We start from the raw sequence: 24,991 nt of genomic DNA, 5'->3' as shown, positions 1-24,991 counted from the left end.
TCTGGGTGGACTTAACTAACATTCCCTGTCTCTCCCCAATGCATCAGCAATATTTCACATTTTTTGTCTTCTGTCTGCCTTCCAAAATTATGAAAACGTTCGCCCTGAACAGACCCAGGCAGCAGTCTAATCTTTCTGCCCCTTCCCACTGTAAGAGAAATATGGAGTGGGTTTGGGGTCACCCAAATGACCCTAAATGTTCATTCTGGTCTGAACTCTCCCACTGACCTCCTCCTATCTCCCCTCCTACCCCTGCCCTGGAGGCAAATCCTACTCCTGGCATCAGTTTCCTCCTCTGCCACAGGAGAGGATGGGCCAGCTGATCTGAAGGTGGCTTCCAGACTCCTTCAGACTTTTTTTTTAAAGAAGTAAATCCCAAGCTGTTGTCACCATCACTGTTTTCTGCTTTTCATAATATCGATGTGTTACGTGGGTGCGTGTGTGTGTGTGTGTGTGTGTGTGTGTGTGTGTGTGTATAGCCATACTGTGTTCCCGTGTATGTGTGTATATGTGTCAGTGTGTTTGGCTGCATCTGTGCATGACTGTATATGGGTGTGTTTGTCTGCACCTGCGTGTGACTGTATTTGAGTGTGTGTGCACTTGTCTGTGACTGTGTGTGTGCACCTGTGTGTCCTGTATATGTGTTTGTGTGCGCCTGTTTCCTGTATGTGAGTGTGTTTGTGTGCATCTGTGTGTGGGTGTATGTGAGTGTGTTTGCATACATCTTTGTGTGTTTGTGTGATATGAATATGTTTGCCTTGTGTGTATCTGTGAGAGTGTGTGTGTCTTTGGACATTTCCACAGGGTTGACGTGGCCCAAACCCAAGTGACAAGAAAAGAGGGAATGGTGGTTAGCCCACTTGTACCTTCTGCGCGACCCACGCAGGCGGACCCCAAAAGCCTAGGAAGCTCGTGGCCTGGATACCGCCCTCAGCGCAGAGGAGGCACCCCCGGGCGGTGGGCGGGGCGGGCCCGGGCGGTGGGCGGGGCGGGCCCGGGCGGTGGGCGGGGCGGGCCCGGGCGGTGGGCGGGGCGGGCCCGGGCGGTGGGCGGGGCGGGCCCGGGCGGTGGGCGGGGCGGGCCCGGGCGGTGGGCGGGGCGGGCCCGGGCGGTGGGCGGGGCGGACGGCGGTTCTCCGGGCATGCTCGGCCTCAGCGGCTGCAGGCGGGGCGGGTCGCGCTGGTACCCGGCCGGCCGGAGCGGCGGCGGCGGCGGCGCGAGGCGGCATGAGGGAGCCGCTCGGTAAGTCCCGGCGTCTAACCCTCCTGGCTCCCACCGTCATTAGGGCCGCTCCCACGGCGCTTCGCGGGCGTCACCCGCAGCCTCCCGCACTCCCCCCAACTTCTCCAGCTGGGACGTCGCTCCGGTCCCAGCCACCCCGGCGGTGGGGGATGTCTGCACCCCTAGTCGCAGCCCCGCCTGGGCCCCCCGCGCGGTGCCTGGCCCGGCAGCCTCGGGGTGGAGGGCGCCTGCCATCCCGGTAGGGGCGTCCCCTCCCCTCAGGTGCCCTGCTTGGGGCGCGGGGGTCCCGGGGCGGGCACCGCGGGCCGCGGCTGGCGTTAGCGCTCGCGTCGCCCCTCGGCGCGCGGAGGGCCTAGGGGGCCGGGGTCACTCACTCCCCTCTCGAAGTCGCCCTCCCCAGCCTGTGTCCACCAACCCCTCCCGCGCCCTCGCGCCAAGACCTCGCGGAACTCACCCCAGAGCTGACAGCCGCCGCGCTGGGTCCCCGAGGTCCCAGTTCCCACGCTGCCCCGGCCGTCTGGACCGCCCGGGACGGTGGGGGCTCCCGCCGCGGCCCCGCTCCCGCTCCGGTCTCTGCGCGGTCTGCGCTGGGGATTAGGGCGCTAATCGCGGCTGCTTCCCAGCGAGTGCCCGGGGCCGCCCGGCTCCTGGCTGCGCGTGGGGTGGGAGAAGGGCAGGAGCCCCGCCTAGGAGTGCTGTAAATCCCGTTAATCAGCTCATTTATGGGATCTGGAACCCGCCCACCCAGGGTCTCTGCGCTCAGATCTCCGCGGGCACCCTCTGCTTCCCCCATCTCCAGTCGGGGTCCGTTCACCCCCAAAATGCCAGGGTTTGCCTCGATGCCCTGGCCACAGTGGGGCCCAGCACTAGCAGCTAAAAGCGCCCCTCTCGCTTCCCGTCAAGAAGCAGAGCGCCTGGGATTCTTCTGGGCGTTTGTAAAGAAGCTGTGATTTCACTACTGAAGAAAAAAATAAAAACGAGAACTTTGGGCCAGCGCTACCTGGGCATGCCCTGGTGTTTGGTCATCCACGCGCTTCAGGAGTAGAGAGGCCTTGGGGGAATTAGCTTGGGCACATCACCTCCCCACACCCACACCCACTCTCCCACTCCCGCACGCACTCCACCCGCCTCCCGTGTCCTCATTCCCTCCCCAAATCTAGTAGCTTGGTCTTAGTCTTGGGGAGAGGGGTGGGGCGGTGCAGACCACACAACTCCCAGGGTTTCCTGTCCTGACAGTTTAATGTGATGTTTCTCCCACAACTTGTTTTCCTTCTCCGGTCTTTTGTCTTTTCAGATTTACAAGGAATAGATATCCCAGAGATTGAGGGCTAGGGTTGCAAAATACAGGGATTTGGGGGAAGGGGACTGATGGGTAGGATTCAGGCAGTCAGAAATGCTCTGTCAAAAAAAAGGCAGTCTGCATGGTGTAGACTGAGGGTCATGGGCTGTACAGGTAAAACTTTGGGAATGTCAGTTCATTTTAGAATTTTAAGACCACCCAGCAAAGCAAGAATGCATACAGGCTTTTTTGGAAATCATATGCAGATTCTATTTCATGGGACTTGTGTTGGTTTTCATGTGAAATTGGGAGTTTGTTAAAGTGGTTTGCTTTTCCATAACGTCTGTGGATTGGGACTTAATTATTTACCTTGACATTAGGTGTCTAATTCTTAGTCACCAGCTTAACAAGCTTCCTGAAGTCTCTAAGTGTCACTGTGGGCATGCAGCATGTAAGAAACTGTTACTCCGCCTGGAGTGGGCGAGCAAATATTTGTTGAACAGAGGCCTTTAATCTGCTGGGCCTTCCTCCTGTAAAACTTCACCCTTTGCTGCAGAGACTGGAAGGTCAGGCCCTTGGCAGGCCCAGGAGAATTAGGGGATTTGGCTGGGTGGAGAAAGCCTGTTTCGGGAAAAAAGAAGTTTGGCCTGAGTGTCTACATGCTCTGGACGACTTGACAAAGTCATCAGGGTTATCAAATAGCTCATCGAGTGGCCACAGATTCCAGAAGCCTGTGGTCTATTGTTCGCCAGCTATAAAATGTAACGGGGTTGGAGGTACACAAGGAAAATAAATAAGGACCAATTTTTTCACTTAAAAAAAGTAAATATGAAAAGATTCTTGTAGTCTAATTTTTAACATGAAATTTAAAAATAAATCCTAGAAATGTTATCAGTACAGAAAGCCCAGAAGTCTGTGGCTCCCTCAAGTTCTCACTGGCCAGTTTGGGAGGACAGTAAACACCAGTCATCCTTAGGAGTCCTTAGTTTTTCTTTTAATGAGCTTGGCGAAACTCCATAATAATTAATCTGGAGAGAGTTTAGAACACAGAGCGTTGGAGTGAAACAATTGTTCTATTGTGGTTTTTATTTTGATAAGCAAAGACTATCTCTCTGAAGTCCTCTGGGCCTATTGCTGAACCCATTACTGCAGTTTACTTGGGTTTTTAACAGATGTTGTTTTTCCTCCTTTGGATGAGAAGGGTTATCTCTCTCATTAAAACCTTGCTCTTGTGCTTTGTTTCAAGGGCCTGCTGATGGAAGGAAGGAATGTTGAGGTCCACTGACTTGCAAACGCCAGCAGCCCAGGGAGGGGAGGTGTCGGGCTTTGATATATGCTTTAAACACTAAATGGTGTTTAGAAAAATATAGGAACCCCTCCCCCAGATACTAAAACCTCAATTATCTTGATTTGAATTGAAGGTGTCTTGTTAAAAATTTGGATTATCTATAACTAAATATCTTTCCCAAAAACTTTCTATAGATGTGCTTGGGAATAGCCTGGTTAAATCAATAGGCTGGCAGATTTGTTATCAGATCGTGAAGTATCCTTATAGTTTTGGGCTTATTGGTTGTCTTTATAGTTTACCTGTAAAGCTTGTTTTTTCTGTATGTAAATGAAAGAATTTAGATACTATTAGGAAGAAGCACCAAGATACATTCCAAAGAAGGAAAGAAAAAAAAAAAAAAAGCAAGCAACTTGTCTGTGTAGGAAGAATAGTTAGAGAAACAGAAACCAGATTGTTGCTACTGGTTATCTCTTGGCACAGTGGGGTTACTAGGAACTTTTCCTTTTTACTTAAGCACTGAGTTTTGCAGTGTTTACTTTTGAAATCACTTTACATGACTTTTGTACTTAGGAAATAAATAAAAATGTAAAGATTATATGAAATAATTTAAGTCAAACACTTTGATAAAGACTTGGCTTTTTTTTATTCTGAAGACATTTAAAAACAAAACCAAAAGAAGGATAAGTTTAATGGAATATTTAAGGTATCTTTACATATGGAGCTTGATATATATGATGATAAGGGAATAAAATTCTAACCTATGATGATGTTTTACAGCTATTTTTGCAAATAGCCAAAAATTCCAAAAGATTTAAAAATCTTATCCAGTTTGAGTCCTTTCTTAATGACTTCTAATCTTTCAGAAATGTTAATGAGGTACTTAAGGTCTCATAAAAATATTGCTAGCCAAAGCAATAATTGTGTGACACAGAATTTGGAGGTGAAAGAGAAGACAGGAGAAAGAGTGTGTGTTTGTAAGTGCATGTGTGTGTGTTCACATTAGTTGTGGAAAGAAAAAAAGAGGAGTCAGAAGAGATAATACTTAGGAAAAAAATTCAGTGCATAATGTTGGGGACTTTTTTCTTTTTCTTTCTCTTTTTTTGAACAAATGCCTTAATACCAATCCACCCCAGCAAGATTAATGTTCCAAGATCCTTTTGATCTTAGACCCAAGTTTTCCAACTCATTTGTTTTTTGTCACCTTAAAGAAACCTAAGGATGTCCTCCTAAAATGATTACTTCACAGATTAAGTATGATTTTTTACATCTTGTGAGATTTTAACAACTTGAGTGCCTTGGCGGAGTTGGTCATCACACGTGTGGTATCGTAACAGCAGTCTGTGAGAACTTGGTGTCCCAGGACTTCAACTGGAACTGTTGCGTTATTTAATAATTAAGACTGGAAAGGGAAATAGCAATTCTATTGTTCATAGTAAAATACACAATTCTACCCTTAGGAAAAGATCTGTGGAAAGCATTAAAAACCTACGTGTCAGTTAGCAACATACTCCATTCTGGTTTGTTTTATGTCTTGGCGATTTACCTCTTGTTTAAAGAAAGTACTTTGTTATATATTAATCATAGCATTAGACCTAAATGTTGTCAGTTGAAGAGATATTTACACTGAACTGCCAACAATTTGAGGGACCAATTACATCTTAAGCATGGAATGTCAGTGAATACAACTGAAAAGTTTTAGGTCTTTCAGAGGAGTAACAATGTCTAATTAAGACCTTTTTAGAATGCTGGTTGTAACCTTGTATTAGATTTCTTCAGCAGCACATGTGATTTTGGCTTCCTGAAAACAGATTAAGAGTCCCTCTGGCAGATAAGGCCCATGTACCATATACTAGAGCCTTATGTGATTTACTATTCATTTATTCTTTTCTTCAATGTTTCTTTTATTGTCATTGAGGCTTCCAAATACCTAACCTATTTTTAAAGATGCCTTTTCCTAATCTAACGTAAGCAGCATTTCATTTTTGAAAGTTTTTCTCTGATGATGAAATAGTTATATATAACTTAATTAAGTTATGTAACATGTTAATATATTAAGTTATGAATAATGATGATTGGTGATGAAACAATATTGTTATATTATTTATATAATAATAATGTGTATATTATATATGTTGTTATATATACTTAATATTAAGTATATGAAGTTAAGTATAGTAAGTATATGAAATTGCCAATATTTGACTATTTTTGACCTGCAAAATGACAATTTCATATGATTGGACCTAATACATTTCATGACAGAATATCATAAGATTCAGTAAAGTATAAATAAGGAAATTTTTCAAAAACTCAGAGTCCATCACCTCTGCTGACATTTTAGTATGTTTCCTTTCAGTGTTTTTTCACCTTTCAAGTACATATGTATATAAACAAATTTGGTATGACATTGAATCTAGGGTTCTGTATCCTGTCTTTATTATTTAGCATGGTATCACGAGCATTTCCCTGTGCTGTTGTATATCTGAAAACATAATTTTATGTATGTGTATACATATTATAGTCCACTATATGGATGCACCAGAATTTTTTTTCTTTTTTTTTTTTTTTTTGAGATGGAATATCATTCTCGCTCAGGGTGAGGTGCAATGGCACGATCTCGGCTCACTGCAACCTTCGCCTCCCAAGTTCAAGCGATTCTCCCATCTTAGCCTCCTGAGTAGCTGGGACTACAGGTGCACGCCACTACACCTAATTTTTCTTGTATTTTTAGTAGAAACAGGGTTTAACTGCGTTGATCAGGCTGGTCTCGAACTCCTAGCCTCGGGTGATCTGCCCACCTTAGCCTCCCGAAGTGCTGGGATTACAAGTGTGAGCCACTCACTGCACCCGGCCCAGATTTTTTTTTTTTTTTTTTTTTTTTTTTTTTTACTAAATTAGACATTTAGTCTAATTTTGTTATTATCGTAATTAAAACTTGGATAAATATCCTTATATAAAACAGTGTATATCTCTGATTATTTCATTAGGATGGATCCTAAGAAGTGAGATTATTCCATAGGGTTTCAGATGTTTAAAGATTTTGTTACATATTAATAATTCTTTTCTTTTTTTTTTTTTTTTTTTTTGAGACAGAGTATCCGCTCTGTCACCCAGGCTGGAGTGTAGTGGCACAATCTCCACTCACTGCAATTTCCACCTCGGGTTCAAAGGATCCTCCCACCTCAGCCTACTAGGTAGCTAGGACTACAGGTAAGCGCCACCACGCCTGGCTAATTTTTGTATTTTTAGTAGAGATGGGGTTTCACCATGTTGGCCAGGCTGGTCTCAAACTCCTGACCTCAAGTGATATGCCTGCCTTGGCCTCCCAAAATGCTGGGATCAAAGGTGTGAGCCAGCGAACCTGGCTAATCACTTTTAAGAAGGGAAATAGTAATTTTCATTTACATATAGCCTGCACCCCCCACCCCCCACCATTTATACACACACAAACAGGAGAACCCTTGTAGCTCCTCATGCCCTTACCAACAACAAGCATTGCTTTTTAAAAGCTGTAATCATCTCAAAAGTGAATAACGGCATTTTGGTTTAATTTGCATTTCTTTGATTACAGGTGAGGGTGACCATACTTTTCATCTTTTTAATAACATATTTGTCTCTCTTTTTAAAGTTAATTTTTAGTTTGTGTTCTAGGCCAATTTTAAAAAGGAAAAAAGTTCTGGTTGATTTAATGAGTTCGTTAATGTTTTGTTTCCTTTCACTGTCTTGAGCATTATAACTGTAAATATGAGAATTAAAATGCTTATTTTTATAAATGGAAAGGGAGGAGAAGATGGCACCTATTAAATGGCATTCATTTGCCAGTCCTAACCTTTAGTGATGAGAAGATCCATAATTGAAATAATACCACCTAGACCATAGCATCGCAAGGGAGGGTGCTGATGGGATCTTATTTGTCTTCATATTCTTCAGCCCAGTGCCTGGCACTTCCAACGTAAAACAAGTGCCCTGATGAATTTACATTGGCGTAAGTGTGCAGTGCCTGCACTCTGGGATGGCGAATTGCTGGATGTTTTGCTCCTGGCCTGCCTTCCCTAGCCCACTCCTTTCCTCAGTGGGTGGCCATTTATCTCTACTCTCTTGGGTGGCCCCTGCATGGGTGCTAATAAGGCCAAGGTCAGAGGTTCTGTCTTCATATGACCTATTTAGCCCTGTTCTGTGTCGTGGCCACAAGCTGTACTCTTTTTCCAGGGGCAGCTGACTTTGATGCCTGCTGCTCATCACAGGCAAGAATAGGCTAGAGAAAGGGGGCTGCTTCCTAGAGATAGACGGACTCTAAAGAACCTCTGGTTCAGCCTTCTCGTTTTACTCTTTCAGGAGAAGACTGAGACCCAAAGGGTTCTCTCCTTTCCTCCTGTGCAGTGACTCAGGCTTGATTCAGCTCACAGATAAATACTGTGCACCATGGAGAAACAGACACTCATCCCAACAGCGAAGCGGGAGGTAACCCAGCCCCATGCCCAATGTCAGTGGATCGTTAACAGCAACTTCCTAATTCTACAATCCCTTCCATTTGAATAGACACCATAGAGCTAATATTTAAAGAACTTTGAAAAGGTGCCATGCAATAAGATCACTGCAAGTGATCTTATTCAGGTTCTTTGGAAGGACAAATCATTAATCTTTGATGAAAATCCATTTGATGATGATTTGGGGAAAAGAGAATTTTGTGAGACTAGGTTGGTTAAATCAAAATAAAATGAGCTGTCATCTTCTCAAACCAACAATTATTTCCAGTTTCTATATTCTATTAATGGAATGATCATTATCCTCGTCACTGAGGCTAAAATCCATTGTACTTCTTCTCCTGAAAATTACTCTTATTATTCCTTTTTTTTCTTATCCCCTCTGCCAGCCCCCTGTGCATGTTACAATAGAAAGGACTTGTAACTACAGGTCCCCCATCTGTTCTCGCTCTGTCCACTTTAGTCCCCTGCTTTTCTGCCAGATTTCCCTTGCCCAAACCCATTTGTGGTTTGCTGTTGTCTATTCAAATTAAGTCCAAATTCTATTGATGTTGCAGATAAGAATGGCTATTTCTATGTAGGACTTTTTTTTTTCTTTAAGAATTTATTTTTTTAAAGTTACTCATCTCCCACTTATTGTAGATGTCGTTTGTATGCATTTCAGTTTCATACAGCAGGCTTTATGATAGCCCCATGTTATTTATGAAAAGCTCAAAACTCCACATGATGAAAGAGGTCTGTTAAGGTCACAAGGCAATTGCATGGTGTATTCGAGAATGAATCATATTACTGAGCATTTAAACATTAACACCAGCGTTGCTATCAAGACATTATAGTCAAGTGAGGCATCAACTCGTGTGTGTGTGTGCGTGTATGTGTGTGTGTGTGTGTGGTGTGTGAGAAGAGTCATCTAGAAGAGCCATCCTGCTCCTAGAGAATAAAGGAGAATTTTTTTCCTTTTAAATATATGGTTTTTAATTTTAATGCCACCATGCCTTCTCTCTTTCCTTATTTATGTGTATGGATTATTTGGTAAACTAGGAAACTTTTTTGATGTTAAGGAAGAAAATATAGATGAGTGAACCTAAATTAGTAGCCTGAACTTTGAAGCTAGACAGACCTAGTTCAAACCATGGATCTAACACAAGCTGTGTAACCTTGGACTGTCAGCCTCAGTTTTCTTGTGAAAATGGAGACATTCCTGTCTACATCGAGAATTTTGCTGGAAGCAGAGAATGAATGAAAGTGTGCCAGTACAGAACCTAGCACATTACAGATGGCCATGAATAGTTGATGTTATTAGATTTCATGTGTGCTGCAATGCTGGGTTTATAGTTCAGGTTTTTCCTTGGAGTTTGTAGAGGAAGAGTTTATTGGGCTGGGGGGGAGGGATGAATCAGTTAACTACGATTGAAAGATATTCTTGCTAAATATAATTACCATGCAAACACATAGCCATATTGGACCAACCTATCCAGCCCCAGGAAGAAAATGGCCCACATCTGTATTTTGTGAGGGTTATGTCTTCTCTGCCATTCTGACAAATGGACTGTAGCACAACCAGCTGTGTGCTGCACATGCCTGTTCCTCAGTGTATTCGGTGGCCACTTGGAGTACAATGCAATTTGCTTTTATTTTAAAGAGCCTGGCATAGTAAGAGAGAGAAACTGAGTGTCGTGAGACCTAATGCTAACTTTAACTGTGATGCTGACCCTATGTGTGATGTTGAACCAGTGAGCCTGGGGACTTTGTTCTAGGCTGCCAGGATTCTGTTACTAAGCCATTAATTTCTTTTCTTTCTTTCTTTTCTTTTCTTTTTTTTTTTTTTGAGACAGGGTCCTGCTGTGTCACTCAGGCTGGAGTGCAATGGCATGATTTCGGCTCATGGCCACCTCCGCCTCCCGGGTTCAAGCGATTGTCCTCCTTCAGGCTCTTGAGTAACTGGGATTACCGGTGTTTGCCATCATGCCTGGCTAATTTTTGTGTTTTTAGTAGAGACAGGCTCTCACCATGTTGGCCAAGCTTGTCTCAAACTCCTGGCCTCAAGTGATTCACCCACCTAGCCTCCTAAAGTGCTAGGATTATAGGCATGAGCCACCATGCCTGGCCCCATTTCTTTACCCTTGGGATAATTCTACTCATAATCTATTGTAAATGCCAGTTCCCCTTCTCATACACAAACGCATGCTCTTTGCCTAATGAACTCCTAACCATTCTTCAAAACCTAGCTCAAACACTTCTGTCTCTCATTTGTGCATTTTTTCAACAAGTATTTATTGAGTGCATACTGTGTGCAAGTTGCTGGGGATGAAGCATCAAACAAACCAAAGACCCTGCCCTAAAGCCTGACTCTGTGTTCCTAAAGCCCTTTGCTTGTGATGGGATCTCATTCCTCTGTAATCCCTCGCATGGTGGAACTTACTTTGTTGAATTAAAGAACAAACCCTTGCTTCTCTGGTCCTTCCTTGTCTGTTGAAGCAAATGACCCAAGTTGTACAACTCCTTGAAAGACATGCAGTAGGAGTGTCAGGAGTGGCAGAGTTGCTATGGAGATTTTTCTATTAGTACAGTAGCTGCCAGAGCTTGTCAGCTTCCACAAAATGTAGGGACAAATGGAAAATTATCAACTTCCAAAGTTTGATACTCTCCATTCTGACAGGCGAGACTTTCCCTACTGTAATCTAGCAGGTGACGAAGAGTGAAGACAGGCAAGCAGAATTGTGCGACAGACTGAGTAAGAGCTCCCAGTGACAGGAAGCACATGCCGCAGGCATCTTCCTTTCACCTGCACACGGGCCAGCAGGCGTTTCCTGGCCATTGTTCGCCATGGCTGCAGCGGCTCTATTTCCGTCCACCAGCGAAGTGGGGCTGGAGCTGGCTGAGCTTTTTGATGGAGCTGGCTTTTGTGGCTTTTGTGTGTCTCTCACCCAGGCCAGCATTACCATCAGCCCCCGTGGAAGCAGTGGTGGGTGTATCCGTCTGACCAATCTGTCTTACGCCTTATCATCAAAGGGAAGACTTAGGAAGAGAGATGTTCTCATGTAGGAATAAACAGGGCGGCTCTACCTCTTTTGCTCGTAGGTAGGTTTCTGCCCATTTTCATTCTTCTTTGTGGGTACTCTTGTTTTGTGCAGCTTACACTGGAGGAAGTTGCTGCTGTTGATTCAGGTACTATAGCAGGATTTGGGTGTGGACATCCTTGGCTGAGAGATGCAAAAACTTTTCCCCAAGATCTACTGGGAAGAAAATTGATTCATAAAAGTTTCATAAGGAGGCCGGGTGTGGTGGCTCATGCCTGTAATCCCAGCACTTTGGAAGGCAGAGGCGGGTGGATTACCTGAGTTTAGGAGTTCGAGACCAGCCTGGCCAACATGGTGAAACCCTGTCTCTACAAAAAATTAGCCAGGCGTGGTGGCACATGCCTGTATTCACAGCAACTCAAGAGGCTGAGGCAGGAGAATCACTTGAACCCAGGAGGTGGAGGTTGCAGGGAGTCGAGATCGTGCCACTGCACTCCGGCCTGGGCAACAAGAGCAAAACTCTATCTCAAAAAAAAAAAAAAAAAAAAAGACTTTCATAAGGAAAAGAGAACTCTGGGCTTGTGTAGTGAGTTGGGTGTGCGTGATTGATCAGTGTGTTGTTTTCTCGTCATGAACCCAAAGAGTTAAAATCTATTTTTGGTTGCTAGTTAACTGCCCCGGGGTGGCTGCCCTGGCAGTTGCTGTTTCGATCGCTTCCGCTGAATTGTATCATGACTGTGTTGATTAAAGATCTCACTCTCTCCTACAGCAAAAGGTATGTCTGCAAGATGAAAGCAGGGGCGTGTCCTAAGATTAAGCTGGATATTGGTGGTTTCTCTTTTTAGAAACATGAAGCAGTCATTGCAGCTCCCAGGTCTGTATTTTTTTTGTCCGCACTCCTTCCGCCTGCTGTTTGTAGGTGAGTGGGACAAGGGGAAGGTGGACAGTGTTAATCATGTCACTGCTTAAGCACCGTGCCACATGCTCTTCTACCAGAGGCAGCCATCCAACGGTGAGGTCCTCAGGGTTCCACCACATCCTCTAGAGCCAGAGCTACACCCACTTTCTAGGTGAATAGAATGGAGAGTAATTTCAGGCAGAGCCATCCCTGTGCCCCCTCTTTCTGTGCAGGTTCTGTGCTGTGTCCATCGCCATGGTCTGGTTTGGTGGGGGGACCACGGGAGGAGGAGGTGTCAGACTGACCTTCAGGGAGACCTAGTCACAAATAGAGCTCTCTGTTGTCCTGCAGTGCTGGGTCCTGCCACCACCATGGTTCCAGTGGTTGAGCTTTGCTGAAGCCCGGGCATCATGTACAGTGTAGAAGACCTCCTGATCTCTCATGGATACAAACTGTCAAGAGACCCCCCGGCATCACGTGAGGATAACCCCAAGGGGCGCCAGGCAGCGAGGACTGGGACACGAGCAGGCCAGGGCCTGCAGAACGGGCATGAGGATGGCCCTGCGGCCCTCGCACATCGTAAGACGTCCGCAGGGAAAGGACATGTGAGTGACTCCGAAAGCCGCCGCAGCACACCGAGAGGCCACGGGGAGCCCCAGATCACTTCTGCTTCCAGAACCTCGGAGGCCGGGTAAGTTTCACCGTGAACCCACCGTTTTCTTTTGACTCAGGAGTTTGGCAGTGGGTGATGTGTGGGTAAACGCTTTCAACTCTGTATTTGGCCAGGGTCGAGGAGGGAGAAATGGTATTAGACACAATAACACTTTTTTTGTTTTTTGTTTTGTTTTGTTTTTGAGACGGAGTCTCGCTCTGTCGTCCAGGCTGGAGTGCAATTGTGCAATCTCGGCTCACTGCAACCGCCTCCAGGGTTCAAGCGATTCTCCTGCCTCAGCCTTCTGAGTAGCTGGGATTACAGGCATGTGCTACCACACCTGGCTAATTTTTGTATTTTTAGTAGAGACGGGGTTTCACCATGTTAGTCAGGCTGGTCTCGAACTCCTGACCTCGTGATCTGCCCGCCTCGGCCTCCCAAAGTGCTGGGATTAGTGAGCCACTGCACCCGGCCACCTTTTTAAGAGACAAGGTCTCACTGTGTTGCCCAGGCTGGAGTGCAGTGGTGCAGTCATAGCTCACTGCAGCCTTGACCTGGGTTCAAGTGATTCTCCCACCTCAGCCTCTCGAATAGCTGGGCCAGGTGCACACAACCACACCTGGCTAATTTTTATTTTTTGTAGAGGCAGAGTCTCGCTGTGTTGCCCAGGCTGATCTCTAACTCCTGGCCTCATGCAGTCCTCCCACCTCAGCCTCCCAGAGCACTGAGATTAGAGGCATGAGCCACCACACCCAGCCCAAGATCACTTGTTTCCACTGTGATATTCAGGGTGTTCCAGCAGCACTTAGCACAGGGCTTGGCCATAATGGGCCTTCAATAAATAGCAGTGAGTAAACACATTCTGTCATGCTAAATGCCATGTGTTAGGACTCTGCTTCTTGGTTCCCTTGTAATCTCTTCATCTTGCCTCAGATAGGAGTCATTTTAGAACTTTGTAAAAGCTATTTCATAACCACGCACCCATTCACAGTATATTTGGCTTTCTTATTAACACAATTCAATATTTTGCAGGTTACAGAGAGTGAAAAGGGCTCTGTATTCCCCTCCATTTGTAAAACAAAACGTTTCTTCTGGTATATTCGTATCATTCCATTGGCTTCTGACCTATCTTTTCCTTGCACACACACTGGCCCTAATGTGGGCATCCTATCTGAATACAGCTGCATCTGTGGGTGTTTCCTTACAACAAAAAGAGAGGGCGGGTTAGCTAGGGGAACAGGATGGTGAAAAAGGAGAGAATTTCGGCAGCTTGCCACAGAGCCAGGCTGGGAGAGGAGCCCTGAAACCCTCTCCCAGGCGGTTTCCACCTGGAGGAAACCTTTGTCATCCCTTCCTAACACTGTGTTTGCCTTTAGTGCTGCACTGGGACCAGGCACAGATTCGGGAGGAAGAGCTCTGAGTCTACAGAGCGTGTTATGTAACTGCATGTCAGCAATTAGATATGGACAAAGGACACAGACGGAATCAGGGAACTTTCTTTAAGAAAAACAAACAAACACAAAACAGGCAAGTCTGATGGGAATGAACTCGCCTCCTATGGTTAGAGGTCACCCTTGCAGAGAAAGGACCTTCCTTGTTGGTTGACAGTTTTCAGGCAAAAATGGGAAGGATTTTGTTTTTAGAGTCAGAGCACTTAACACGTTATTAGAGAAAAGCAAAGGTGAGAGCCCTCGTTTTTGCCCAGTGTAGTAAAAGCAGGTTTAGGTTGCCAAGTCAGATGCTTCTCCAGCGAGGAGCAAGAGGAGTTAGCACTGATGGCGCCAGGCTCAGGGGGGAAATCACAATGAAGAAGGGGCTGGAAGCTGTTTCTCTTTCACCTTGTGCTTCAGAACTCACACTTCTGTCGCCTACTGTCAAGGCCTTCACTTTCTTGGCTGCCATTTTCCAGCATGGAGCTGGAAAAGGGGTCTTATGGGTGAGCTGGCTGAGGGTTCAGATAACCTTAATGACTACCACACAAACGGGTGCTTGTTTTTTTTTTTTTTTTCATTTAGTTTTCTGCTGAGTATATCTATACCTTCCAACTTGGATATCAAGGTACTGAGATTGTACCTTGTCTCCTATTTCTTTTGTTTCTTGTACAGAGTCTTACAGTACAGGGCATACATAGTTATTTAATACATGCTCATGTGTTCAATTTATTCTTTCCCCAATTGTAGCAACTATTGAAAAGCAGAACGGTCAGTTTCTAATGAAGTAAAGACAGGGCTATGGAATCCCTGCAGATGGACCATGTAGGTTACGTGGGGTCTCCCTCAAATTTGAGGGGCTGGATCAGAGTTGAGTCTCACGGTGGGAGGCAGGAGAATCCCCTTTAGAATTCTGTGTGGGCAGTGTGGCCGCCAACCTCATCCACAACTCACTCAGGACTTTCTAGCCCCTTGTGTGGTAACAGGTTCCTGAGGACTATGGCATAATCAGATCTGCAAGCTGCCTTTCTTTCCATCCTGAGTGAAGGGCTCAGATAAGTGGCTTTGTGTAGCCCTGGGATGTTTTCATACAGATGACAGAGTTCTCGACAGATCTGGCCTCTTGTCCATGTTGTTGAGATTGGCCGATTCACTTAGATGGTGTAGAGTGGCTTTTGGATTGAAGGTTGGCTCCTAGGGTAGAAACAGCAAATGCATACATGTTTGCAGACATCCCTGCCAGTGCCCCAAGCTTCAGAGACTGGCTGCAAGGTTCCCTGGGTTGAAATGAAAGACTTTTTTTTTTTAGGTGCCCAATAGAGAACTGAAAATTGGAGGGAAACAGAAAGGTAGGCATGAAGGAGAATTGTTTTTCCCCATCAGAAACAAAGTGCTTTGGGAAAAAGTAAATAGGTGTCAATAGTTAACAGCTTAAATTAAAAAAAAAAAAAGCCAATACTACTATGGCTTATGTGAATTCTGAATCTGATGAATAAATGGTGCTGTCAGATCCCAGTCTTTGGTTACTCAAAAGCACAGGTGTGGTCTTGCTGCCTCCTCCATCCCACACAGTGACCTCTGCTGGGCTGGCCTCCCGGTCTAGGGGTTACCTGGGGCCCAGGATAGCCCTGTCCAACTTGAAGCCATCAGCGTGATTGGGAAGGGTCACGAGGGTTCCTCTTCTGCAGTTTCTTGGTTGAGGGCTGCCTTAAAATGTGTCCTCACACTTTGAGCCAGTCCTCAACACCCCACTGATGTCCTGGGAAAGATGGAGATCAAGGTCATTTGGAAGGCCACAGGGGCTGAATGAAAATTTGTTTGTTTTATTCTGACAGGTTAGTGGAGACCTTGGCATGTTGGCAATATTATTATCTTAGAAATGAAGAACATTGCATTCATCCAATGTGTGCTGCTGTAACAGGCTGGGTAATTTATGATGAATGGAAATTTTTCAGTTCACAGTTCTAGAGGCTGGGAAATCCAGGGTCAAGGTGCTGGTATCTCATGAGGACCTTCTTGCTGTGTCATCTCATGGTAGAAGGTGAGAGAGTGAGATCAAACAAGAGAGGGCTGAACTCATCCTTTTATAAGGGCACCAATCCCACCTAGGAGGGTGGAACCCTCATGACCTCATCACCTCTTAAAGGTCCCACCTCTTAATACTGTTACAATGGCAATTAAATTTCAACAGGAGTTTTAGACGGAATAAACATTTAAACCATAGCCAACACAAAGCCCAGAGGATGTCACTGGCCATCAGTGGCTGCTCAGTGCAGCAATGGAGGGAGCCCAGCTTGGGCCACAACTCCCCCACCCCCCGGGCTGCCAGATGCTTTGGGGCTGCCACCCTGCAGCAGCACTGGGCCTGGCTGAGCTCTCCCCAGGTGAGGCCTGTTTTCGTTTGAAAGGAGCACTTGATTCTGTGAGCTCCTGGGGTTACCATCGCTGGATGGTCTTTTCTCAGTCCCTTGTCCTCCACCCTCCCCCTGGCATGCATGGACGTGTGACAGCTCTCAGAGCCCAGCTGTGTCCCTTTCCTGTCTGGAGAGGCCTATAAAGACTGCATCCTGACCTGTCTACACGAGATAATGCACATAACACTGCTCTTCTGTGGACGTTGTAAAGGGAGCATACATGGAAGGCAGGATTATCCATCATCTGGGGCTTAGCTGGAATATCAGCATTGTCTGGTGAGAATGGTCAGGACTGTTCCTTACCCTGTAATGATTAGTATCAGTTTAGAACAGAGTTTCTGATTTAAAGACCAGCTCTATCTAGTAAACCTTTTTTACTTTTTTTTTCTTTTTCCCTTTCTTACTCGAGGGACTTCCAGTAAAACTTAAAAAAAAAAAAAAAACACAAATATGAAGCTTTGATGAGATTTTCGAGCATGCAGGATACTTGTTTCCTAATGTGCTGAGGGGGCTGTTGCTTTGAGCTTTCACTATTAGCAGATCAAGTAGCACTGAGCATCTAGGACAGGAGAAGAATGGCAATTCTGTTGTGAAGAAAGGCAAAGGAGCATGTGAACTTGCTAAAAATCTCTTAGGTGCAAGTAGTGGAGAAGGACCAAGAGTTGTTTCTCCTTCGTACATAGTTTATCTAAGTTGATTAGTAGACAGTAATTGTATTTGGAAGCTACACGTTAATGTGTTGGGCCATCGTTTGTATGACTGGTAACTTTACCAGCGTTTAAAGCACAGCAGATGGACTGTGAAGCCTGACTGTGGGACCCCTGGCTCAGGGGCCCTCCTTGCCCCCGGGCTGAAGACTTCCTAGCAGTAAAGTTTCCCTCCTTCATAGATCCTTTGGGAGGCAGTAAGTGGAACCTACCTGAAAGGAAAGGGAGGGGTCGTTGTAAGGATTCATGGAGAGATTCACGGACCATTCATAGGAAATGGAGAAAGACTGGCTGGCCTCATTAGACATGGAATGAGAAGGTGTCCCCCTGGATTGTGGGTTATTCCCCTGGGGACTCATTCATCTCTGTCCCCCATTGCCACCCATCTCTGCATCTCCGGGTATTTGTTTTGCTCCTCTTCCCTTCCCTGACAGCTTCTGCTTCCCTGTACCTCTGGCTGGCAGAGACTTAGACTCCGCCCTTGCTCCCCTTGATGGCTTAGCTTCAGAACCCATTGCTGACAACTGCCCACAGCTCTTAGTTGAAACTTTTGAAAAAACTGAGTTTCAGACAGCCGGTGGATGCTTGAGTCTGGGTTAGGGTGTCTCCCTGCTCCGATCAGAGGGGAGGGGCTGGACAAGGGAGAGGGAGGTTGGATGGGGAGGAGGGAATGACCAGGCATGGGTGCCTGAGCTTTCCCCACTGCAGGGGCTGCGGGTGAGGACAGTTTCCAGGCCACAGGGACTGCCTGTGTACCCCAAAACATGTTCTCTTCACAGACCATTTGACAAATAACACTAAAGACTTGGCATTTTCCCCCTTTTAAGTCATTGACTCCACAGAGAGCTCATCTAGATGCTAGCCCGCTCCTAAATGGTCTCAGTTAACAGATTGTAGTCATGAAACTGGCTGTAGGCTTTGCATGAAAGTCACTTACGTGGTCCAGGAAAAGACTCACAGGCCATGTCCAAAGCTTGCCTGCTGAAGCACACACACACACACACAAACACACACACACAGATTAAGAGGAAGTGGGCAAAGAGGAAAAACTGTGTTATCTGCACATGGAGGAAACTGCATGCTTAAAATACAAGTAGCCAAAACTAAATAATACTTAACGACCATTAAAATATGTAAAAGGCTGTTATCAGGCACTCAGGGTTTCCTTAATGTGTTTCCTTTGAAATATTATAATCAGAGGAAGCTGTAAAATACACTTAACATAGCAGAGGTTTGAAGCTGAAAGTTATACCATAATTGGCTCTTCTCTGCATAGCCCCAGGAATTCTGGTAAGATTTTTTGTTAGTTACCCATGAGAATAACTTGTAATTATCTCCTGTCATCAGCGGCCGTTGTAACTAATGAGAGACTTAGCAACCTAGGGAGAGTCTCTGATGTGGTGGTCTGGGGCCCTCATCTTGGGAGGTTTCTATTTGATCAGTAAACATCCATTCTAGATAGTGCTACTGGATGTGGTAAACAGTTCATTTTCAGGGTCTTTTAAAGCTTCTCTTAAATCATATCCTGCTTATAAGGGTTTTCCAAAAACAGAGAATGCTTCAAGTTTAACATCTGTTTCTATGTTCCTCTTTCTTTTACAAACTTATAAATCCACAAACACGATTTGCCTTTTCAGTGCTTGTTTCCATCCTAAGCATTAGCTGTTGGTATTTTGACCTTGTTATGAGGCAAAGCCTGTCTTTCTTGAGGGCTGGCATGCTATGAACACCAGGAAGACGCAGGCCACCTCTTCCCCCACTGTCTTCTGTATGCCCTTCTCCTTGGTCTCGTTCGTAAGTGTGGAAACTTCCAGAAGGGCCTGGAAGCTGGTCTTCTCTCCTGCGTCTGCTCCATGTAGCTTTTACCTGCACCAGTTTCCCCACTAAGAAGCAGGTTGTGTCCTTTGAACATGAGGCTTATGGAGGTGCAGTGGTGTGGAGGTGCAGGCTTCTGGAGTGACAAGGAAGATCTAGCGGCAGCACCGCCGAGGGCCTCATGCATCTTGGTGGTTATGCCATCCCCAAGAGGAGAGTTGTTCATGTGGAACTCTGCCTTCAGCTAGAGAACTGGATGAGTCTGAGAGCTAGGAAATGCCCCACAGAGAGACACCCAGGGTAGGAATGTGAGATGGGGGTCCAAAAGAGACCTGAGTGGGTCTTCCGGTCCAGCCGCTTTGCCTCAAAGATGGCTGTGCCTCTGTGTTCTCGACAAAGGACAGGGTGTGGACTGGGGGTGTCACTGGTGGGCCGCTGTGCAGCTATGGGGCCTGGGGCCTTTAGGGGGCCTCCCCAGGGTGTCGTCATCAGAGACCCAGTTGCAGGGTCCTTCAGGCTCTCAGAAACCCATGACTAGTGACCACCTTTTCTGCTCCTCACAGTCCTCATCTTGGCTTCTGAAGAACCGTGGGTCAGAGGCACCGCGAATACTCCATAAATATTCGTTGAATAAATGAATAAGTAAATGAAAACGAGAGTGGTGCTAGAAAAAGGCAAATGAGAAACGAGGCTGGTCTTTCTCTGTGTCTATCATGGCACTCTGTGGTTCACACTGGTGAAGGCAGTTTAACATGGTAAAAATCTGACATGCCCTTATTAAAGAGAAAATATGAAAATACTGAAATAATCTGCCTTACCTATTAGATACGCATGACAGAGAATGGATTAGAGCTTCTCTTCCTGCCTTGTTTTAATAAATGAAATACTGGTTTGTTCTACATCCATATTGTGGAAATGGGTGTAGCTTCTTCGTCAGAGACCAGCCATCCCCAGGAGGAGCAGCATCTTGTGATGACAGTCAGCTACGTCACTCTTTCCTGGCATTGTGAAGGCCTGTTGATTACAACTTAGACAAAGACAATGCCGATCTGAAATAATCATCACCTTCAGACAGACACTCAGTTGTTCACCCTTTCTTGTGTGCCATCCGCACCCCCTTCCCCAGGCGATCAAGCAAACAGAGCTTCAAGATAACCTACTCCATTGAAAATGTATTTTAACTGAGTTAATACCAAATGAAACAAGGGCTTCTTATGTGTCAGGCACTGTGCTAAACACTCTCAATGTATCATCTCATTTAATTCCTCCCAGGATACAAAAAGGAAGGCTTAGTCCGTCCATGCAGTACAGATGAGGCATCAGAGGCAGGGGCAGTTAAGGACGCTGCCGACAGCGTTCCACTGGACAGCCGTGGTGTTGGCCTTTAAACCCGCACCGCCCCTCCAGTGCCCAGGGCAGCTGCTCACCACTCTCCTGGCAATGTTCCAACACTGCTCCCTGTTGGTGTGGTGAGAAGCCAGAGACCACCCCTCTGCAGGTGCCCCGAGCCTGGACTGTTCTGTTGACCCCGGGCAGCCGTCTTTGGGTGTCAACTGCAGGTTCATCTGGCTGCCCAAGGACCGGCCACAGACATTGTCCTCTCAGTCTATTTTTCTCCATCTGTACCTTTTCTTCCTCAAGTTAGGAATCCACAAGAAAGTGATGAATAACACTTTGAAGGTATTATCTCATTTCATCCCTCCCAGAAAACTCAAAAGGAAGGCTTCTGTCCCTGCAGTACAGATGAGGCATCAGAAGCCGAGGCCGGTCTGGCTGCCCAGCCGTCAGGTGGGAAGGACCTCACGTTGTGGGAGGGAACAGTGTCTGCCCTGCGTGCAGTGACCAGGACTTCTAGTCACTCGGGTGGGGAACCATTTCTCTAGTGCTTCCTGTCCCTGCCTGTGACACCCTCAGGGGTGGCTTCCTGTAGGCCCTGGGATGCTCCTGGGATGATCATTGATGTGGAGGGACAGGATCCTCTATCAGTGGGATCTCAGCATGGGAGGAGCGTCAGCATATGGCCCTGTAGGGAGTTTGCCTCCGAGTAAGGGCCACCCAGTGTGGCTTTTTGTCTTTACATTCATTAGAAGGCGTCAGTGTGTCCTTGCCATGTTAATCAGTAAAAGGAGTGGGCTCATTTAAATAGCTGGTGTGAGTCAGAGGTTAAGGGATTGTGACCCAGCTTTCTTCCCTCAGAAGTGCAGTTGTAGGAAGGATGTTGTTCAGAGATGCCCTGACTCCCAGTGAGAGGTTTTAGCACCTTCATCGGGGACACATTAGTACACGCAGCTGGCGGCTGCCCCAGGAGCCCTCACCAGCTCCACCTACCTTTTCTCCAGGTTATTGTTTGCCGTCTCCTTCCACGTGGACCTATGCCCTTCTTCCTTCCCTTTGCTCCATCCTGCTTCTCTCTTCTCTCTTCTCTTCTCCCTTTCTCTTTCTCTTTTTCTTTTTTCTTTCTTTTTTTTTTTTTTTTTTGGGACAGGGTCTCTCTCTGTCACCCAGGCTGGAGTGCAGTGGTGCGATCTCAGCTTGCTGCAGCCTTGACCTGCCAGGCTCAAGCAATCCTCCCGCCTTATCTCGAGTAGCTAGGACCACAGGCACTCACCACCACATCTAGCTAATTTTTCTTTTTAAATTTTTTGTAGAGACTAGGTCTCCTTATGTTTCCCAGGCTGGTCTCTAACTCCTGGGCTCAAGCGATCCTCCTACCTCAGCCTCTCAAAGTGCTGGGATTACAGGCATGAACCTCCGTGCCGGGTCTCTCTTTGTCTTCTCTACCTGTAGGTTGGTCAGTGGTCCATATCAATGAGGTGCCCCCTTGCATGAGTGGTCTCCCAGCCCCTGATTTTGTTACGTGCATTAAACACTACTAGAATTACCATGACAGTTTCCAAGCTGGCGCCATCCTTCACATCAGCGCCAGTTGTGAATTTACTAATTTATGAAAAGGAAGCAACAACCCCAAAACCCAGTCCCAGGGGCGGGGCCCATGGACCGTGGCCTCCGACTTACCTTGTGTGTATAAAAGTTCTTTACTAGACCTTGCAAAATCAAAAGTCTACTGAAGCCCTAACCCAAAGATGATTCAGAAACCTGCTGGCAACCACAAAAGAGCAATTTGTGTCCATTCCTAGCCGTCAGAGTTTAAAAAATATTATGGTCTTGTGGCTGGCCAGGTTGGCACTGTAGTGGCAATGGCTTCCAACTTTTTTTTTTTTTTTTTTTAATTTTTCCATTCTGAGCTCATCTTTGTGGAAGCCAGACCCAAGCGCAGGAGTTCAAAGCCCATGCTGTGGAGGAACTGTAACTTCAAGGGCTTCCATCCAGGTCGATATCAGTGGGTGCCTTTCCAAAATGCCTCCTACTTAATTTCCTCTGTGCACGTTGATAACTCAAGTGCCTTTGAATTGCTTTCCTGTGCCCCTTCTTCAAATGTCCAAATTTAGCATCACTTCTAAGTCCTCAAATTTATTATGCTTCCTCTTCCAGACCCATTATTTGTGTATTTTTTTTTTTTTAATAACAAAACTGTAACCTCCGGAAATAGTCCGCCAGGTACTTTATGTTTTAACTGAATCTGCACTGTCTGTCATCTAGAGTCATTCATTGTGACATCATAAAAAGCAGGCCTGACAATGCATTAGCAGTCTGACTGGGCATTTGTGGATTTTCTAGTTACAATTCTGCCAGCGCAACCTACAATTCTTGTTCAAATTGAACTTTGCCGGAGAGTGATATTCATCCATTATGTTTTCAGAGCAGTTTTCTCTTTTCTGACTGACCTTTAATTTTATGCTAACCTCTATACTTCAGTCTTCATCTTCTCCAGACCCCAGATTTCCCCTTTCCAAAATTAGCCCATTCGTTACCCTGTGTCAGAGGGATATTTGCACAGGGTGGTATACTGAATAGACCAAATCATGCTGAAAAAAGAAATTGCAGGCTTCCAGGCCCAGAGAGCTTTCAGAGCAAATTCTGGAGTGGAACGTGGCCGAGGCCATCACAGAAGCACGTTAGGCACCTGACAGCGGGGTTGGTGAATGTGAGTCACTCTAAAGAGATGTCCAAAGCCCCTTCTGCCAACCAGAGGAAAACGCTGCTCCTGGCTCTTTCAGTGAGACCCACAGCCTTGGAGCTCAGTTTCTGTATCTAGATACCAATGCCTAGATACAGACGCCTCCGGAAGGGGAGTGGCTTTTGAAGGAACAGGCTAGGCCAATGTGTCATGACCATCCACTGGTCCAGAACATGACACTAGGGTTGGAAAGCAAGGGAAAGCAGCAGGCATCTGCTAGACTGCAGATCTGGGAACCAGGAAGGGATCACTGGATAAAGGCATGGCTTTAATTGGGCCTCCCCAGCCCCACCCCAACAACCACAGCAAAGCACAGCTGACTGGACTATGAGGGTCCCCACGGGGGCACCGGGCTCAGGATTTTGTTCATGGAGAAGGGAAGGGTAACAACTGTCTGTCTCACTTCCCACAGAACCCCCAGTTCATTAGGCAGGCAGCAAGCCTCTGGCTGATTTCTTAAGTTAATCCACACATCTATCCTGTGCCCCTGGGTATCAGGCCCAGTGCCAGGCTGCAGCTGCCTGGGTGATAACAAGTCAGTGTGGCTCATGAGGACCTTGGAGGCCACTGAGAAGATGGGGAATGTGAGCCAGTGGTTACAGGCATTCCAAATGTTGCTATTTTTTTTGTTTTTTTTTTTTTTGAGACAGAGTCCTGCTCTGTACTGCCCAGGCTGGAGTGCAGTGGTGCAATCTCAGCTCACTGCAACCTCCACCTCCTGGGTTCAAGCCATTCTCCTGCCTCAGTTTCCCAAGTAGCTGGGATTACAGGCACCCACTACCACGCCTGGCTAATTTTTTGTATTTTTAGTAGAGACGAGGTTTCATTCACCATGTTGGTCAGGCTGGTCTCGAACTACTGACCTCAGGTGATCCGTCCGCCTCAGCCTCCCAAAGTGCTGGGATTATAGGCGTGAGCCGCTGTGCCCAGCCCAAATGTTGCTATTCTAAGGAGAATCACTTTTTAAAAGAAGGGTATCATTTTCCATTGTGGTTGAGAAGGACTCATGTGAATGAACAGAACTGTCTCCTAATTTTTCTCATAATTAGCTGCTGCATATGCAGTGAATAGACTTGCTCATTTTCTGTTAAACATGTTGTTTTTCACATGCTCATATTTCAGATGTTTCCCAAGCAGTTGCTAGTAGTTGTTTCGCTGGCCTCATCTCTCCTGAGATGAGAGATGGGGCTGTTGGCAAGTGTAACTTCTGTTTCATCTCTGTCCCGTTCACCCGGGAATTCTGTGTAAAGACCCTGCTTGTCCCATTGAACTCATGGACACAATTTGTCTGTGCGATCACATTCCACTTTGCTTTCCTTATCTTTTTCCCACCCTGTGTTAATGTGTTCAGCATGTTTTCTTAAAAGTGCCATTGTTAATGTCTTTTAAAATGTAAGATAATTAGTTTCATTTTTCTAAAAAGAAAAATTTGATCTCATTTCCTTAAATATATCAGAAAATATATTTTTGGCTTTGAAACCATATGCAGCAGTACACATTTTAGCTGGTAATGGGCATCCTATAGCGAAGCTACTAGAAGAGCCATTCTTGCTAACTTGTCTGAAGGAGAAATCTACCAGAGTGACCCCCATGGGGAGTCCACTTGCACCTGTCAGAGCCCGGCCCTTGCTAGGTACAAAATAGATGTTTATTAATTAAATGGTTTATAGTTTTCTATGTCATG

The 24,991-nt window shown here is 46.1% G+C and overlaps 1 protein-coding gene and 1 long non-coding RNA gene across 9 annotated transcripts in view; one reads left to right on the top strand and one right to left on the bottom strand.

The window, feature by feature from the left end:
• Positions 1–1,113: 1,113 nt before the first annotated feature.
• Positions 1,114–24,991, top strand: part of JCAD (junctional cadherin 5 associated) — a 45,837-nt gene continuing 21,959 nt past the window's right edge. Inside the window, exons 1-4 of one of the 7 annotated variants that reach the window (XM_063727528.1) lie at positions 1,143–1,242; positions 8,145–8,270; positions 12,159–12,383; positions 12,563–12,902. In XM_063727528.1, the coding sequence (XP_063583598.1) occupies positions 12,622–12,902 (281 nt within the window). In that variant the 5' untranslated portion in view covers positions 1,143–1,242; positions 8,145–8,270; positions 12,159–12,383; positions 12,563–12,621. Of the gene's footprint in view, positions 1,243–6,902; positions 7,020–8,144; positions 8,271–12,082; positions 12,384–12,562; positions 12,903–14,239; positions 14,391–24,991 lie in introns of those variants that run through there. The other 6 variants (XM_063727527.1, XM_063727525.1, XM_063727526.1 and 3 more) reach the window with 6 other exon arrangements.
• LOC129048198 (uncharacterized) lies at positions 14,382–24,434 on the bottom strand. Of its 2 annotated transcripts, XR_008510363.2 has the most exons (4): positions 22,245–24,434; positions 16,866–17,011; positions 15,904–16,052; positions 14,382–15,487 (listed from the first exon to the last, which is right to left on the bottom strand). It is a non-coding gene; the product is annotated as an uncharacterized LOC129048198 (long non-coding RNA). The 2 variants fall into 2 exon arrangements; XR_008510364.2 differs by lacking the exon at positions 16,866–17,011.

The sequence above is a fragment of the Pongo abelii genome, chromosome 8 (assembly GCF_028885655.2).
Source record: "Pongo abelii isolate AG06213 chromosome 8, NHGRI_mPonAbe1-v2.0_pri, whole genome shotgun sequence".
Classification (NCBI taxonomy): domain Eukaryota; kingdom Metazoa; phylum Chordata; class Mammalia; order Primates; family Hominidae; genus Pongo; species Pongo abelii.
Note: the sequence above shows the minus strand (reverse complement) of the source record. Positions and strands in the feature narration are given on the sequence as shown.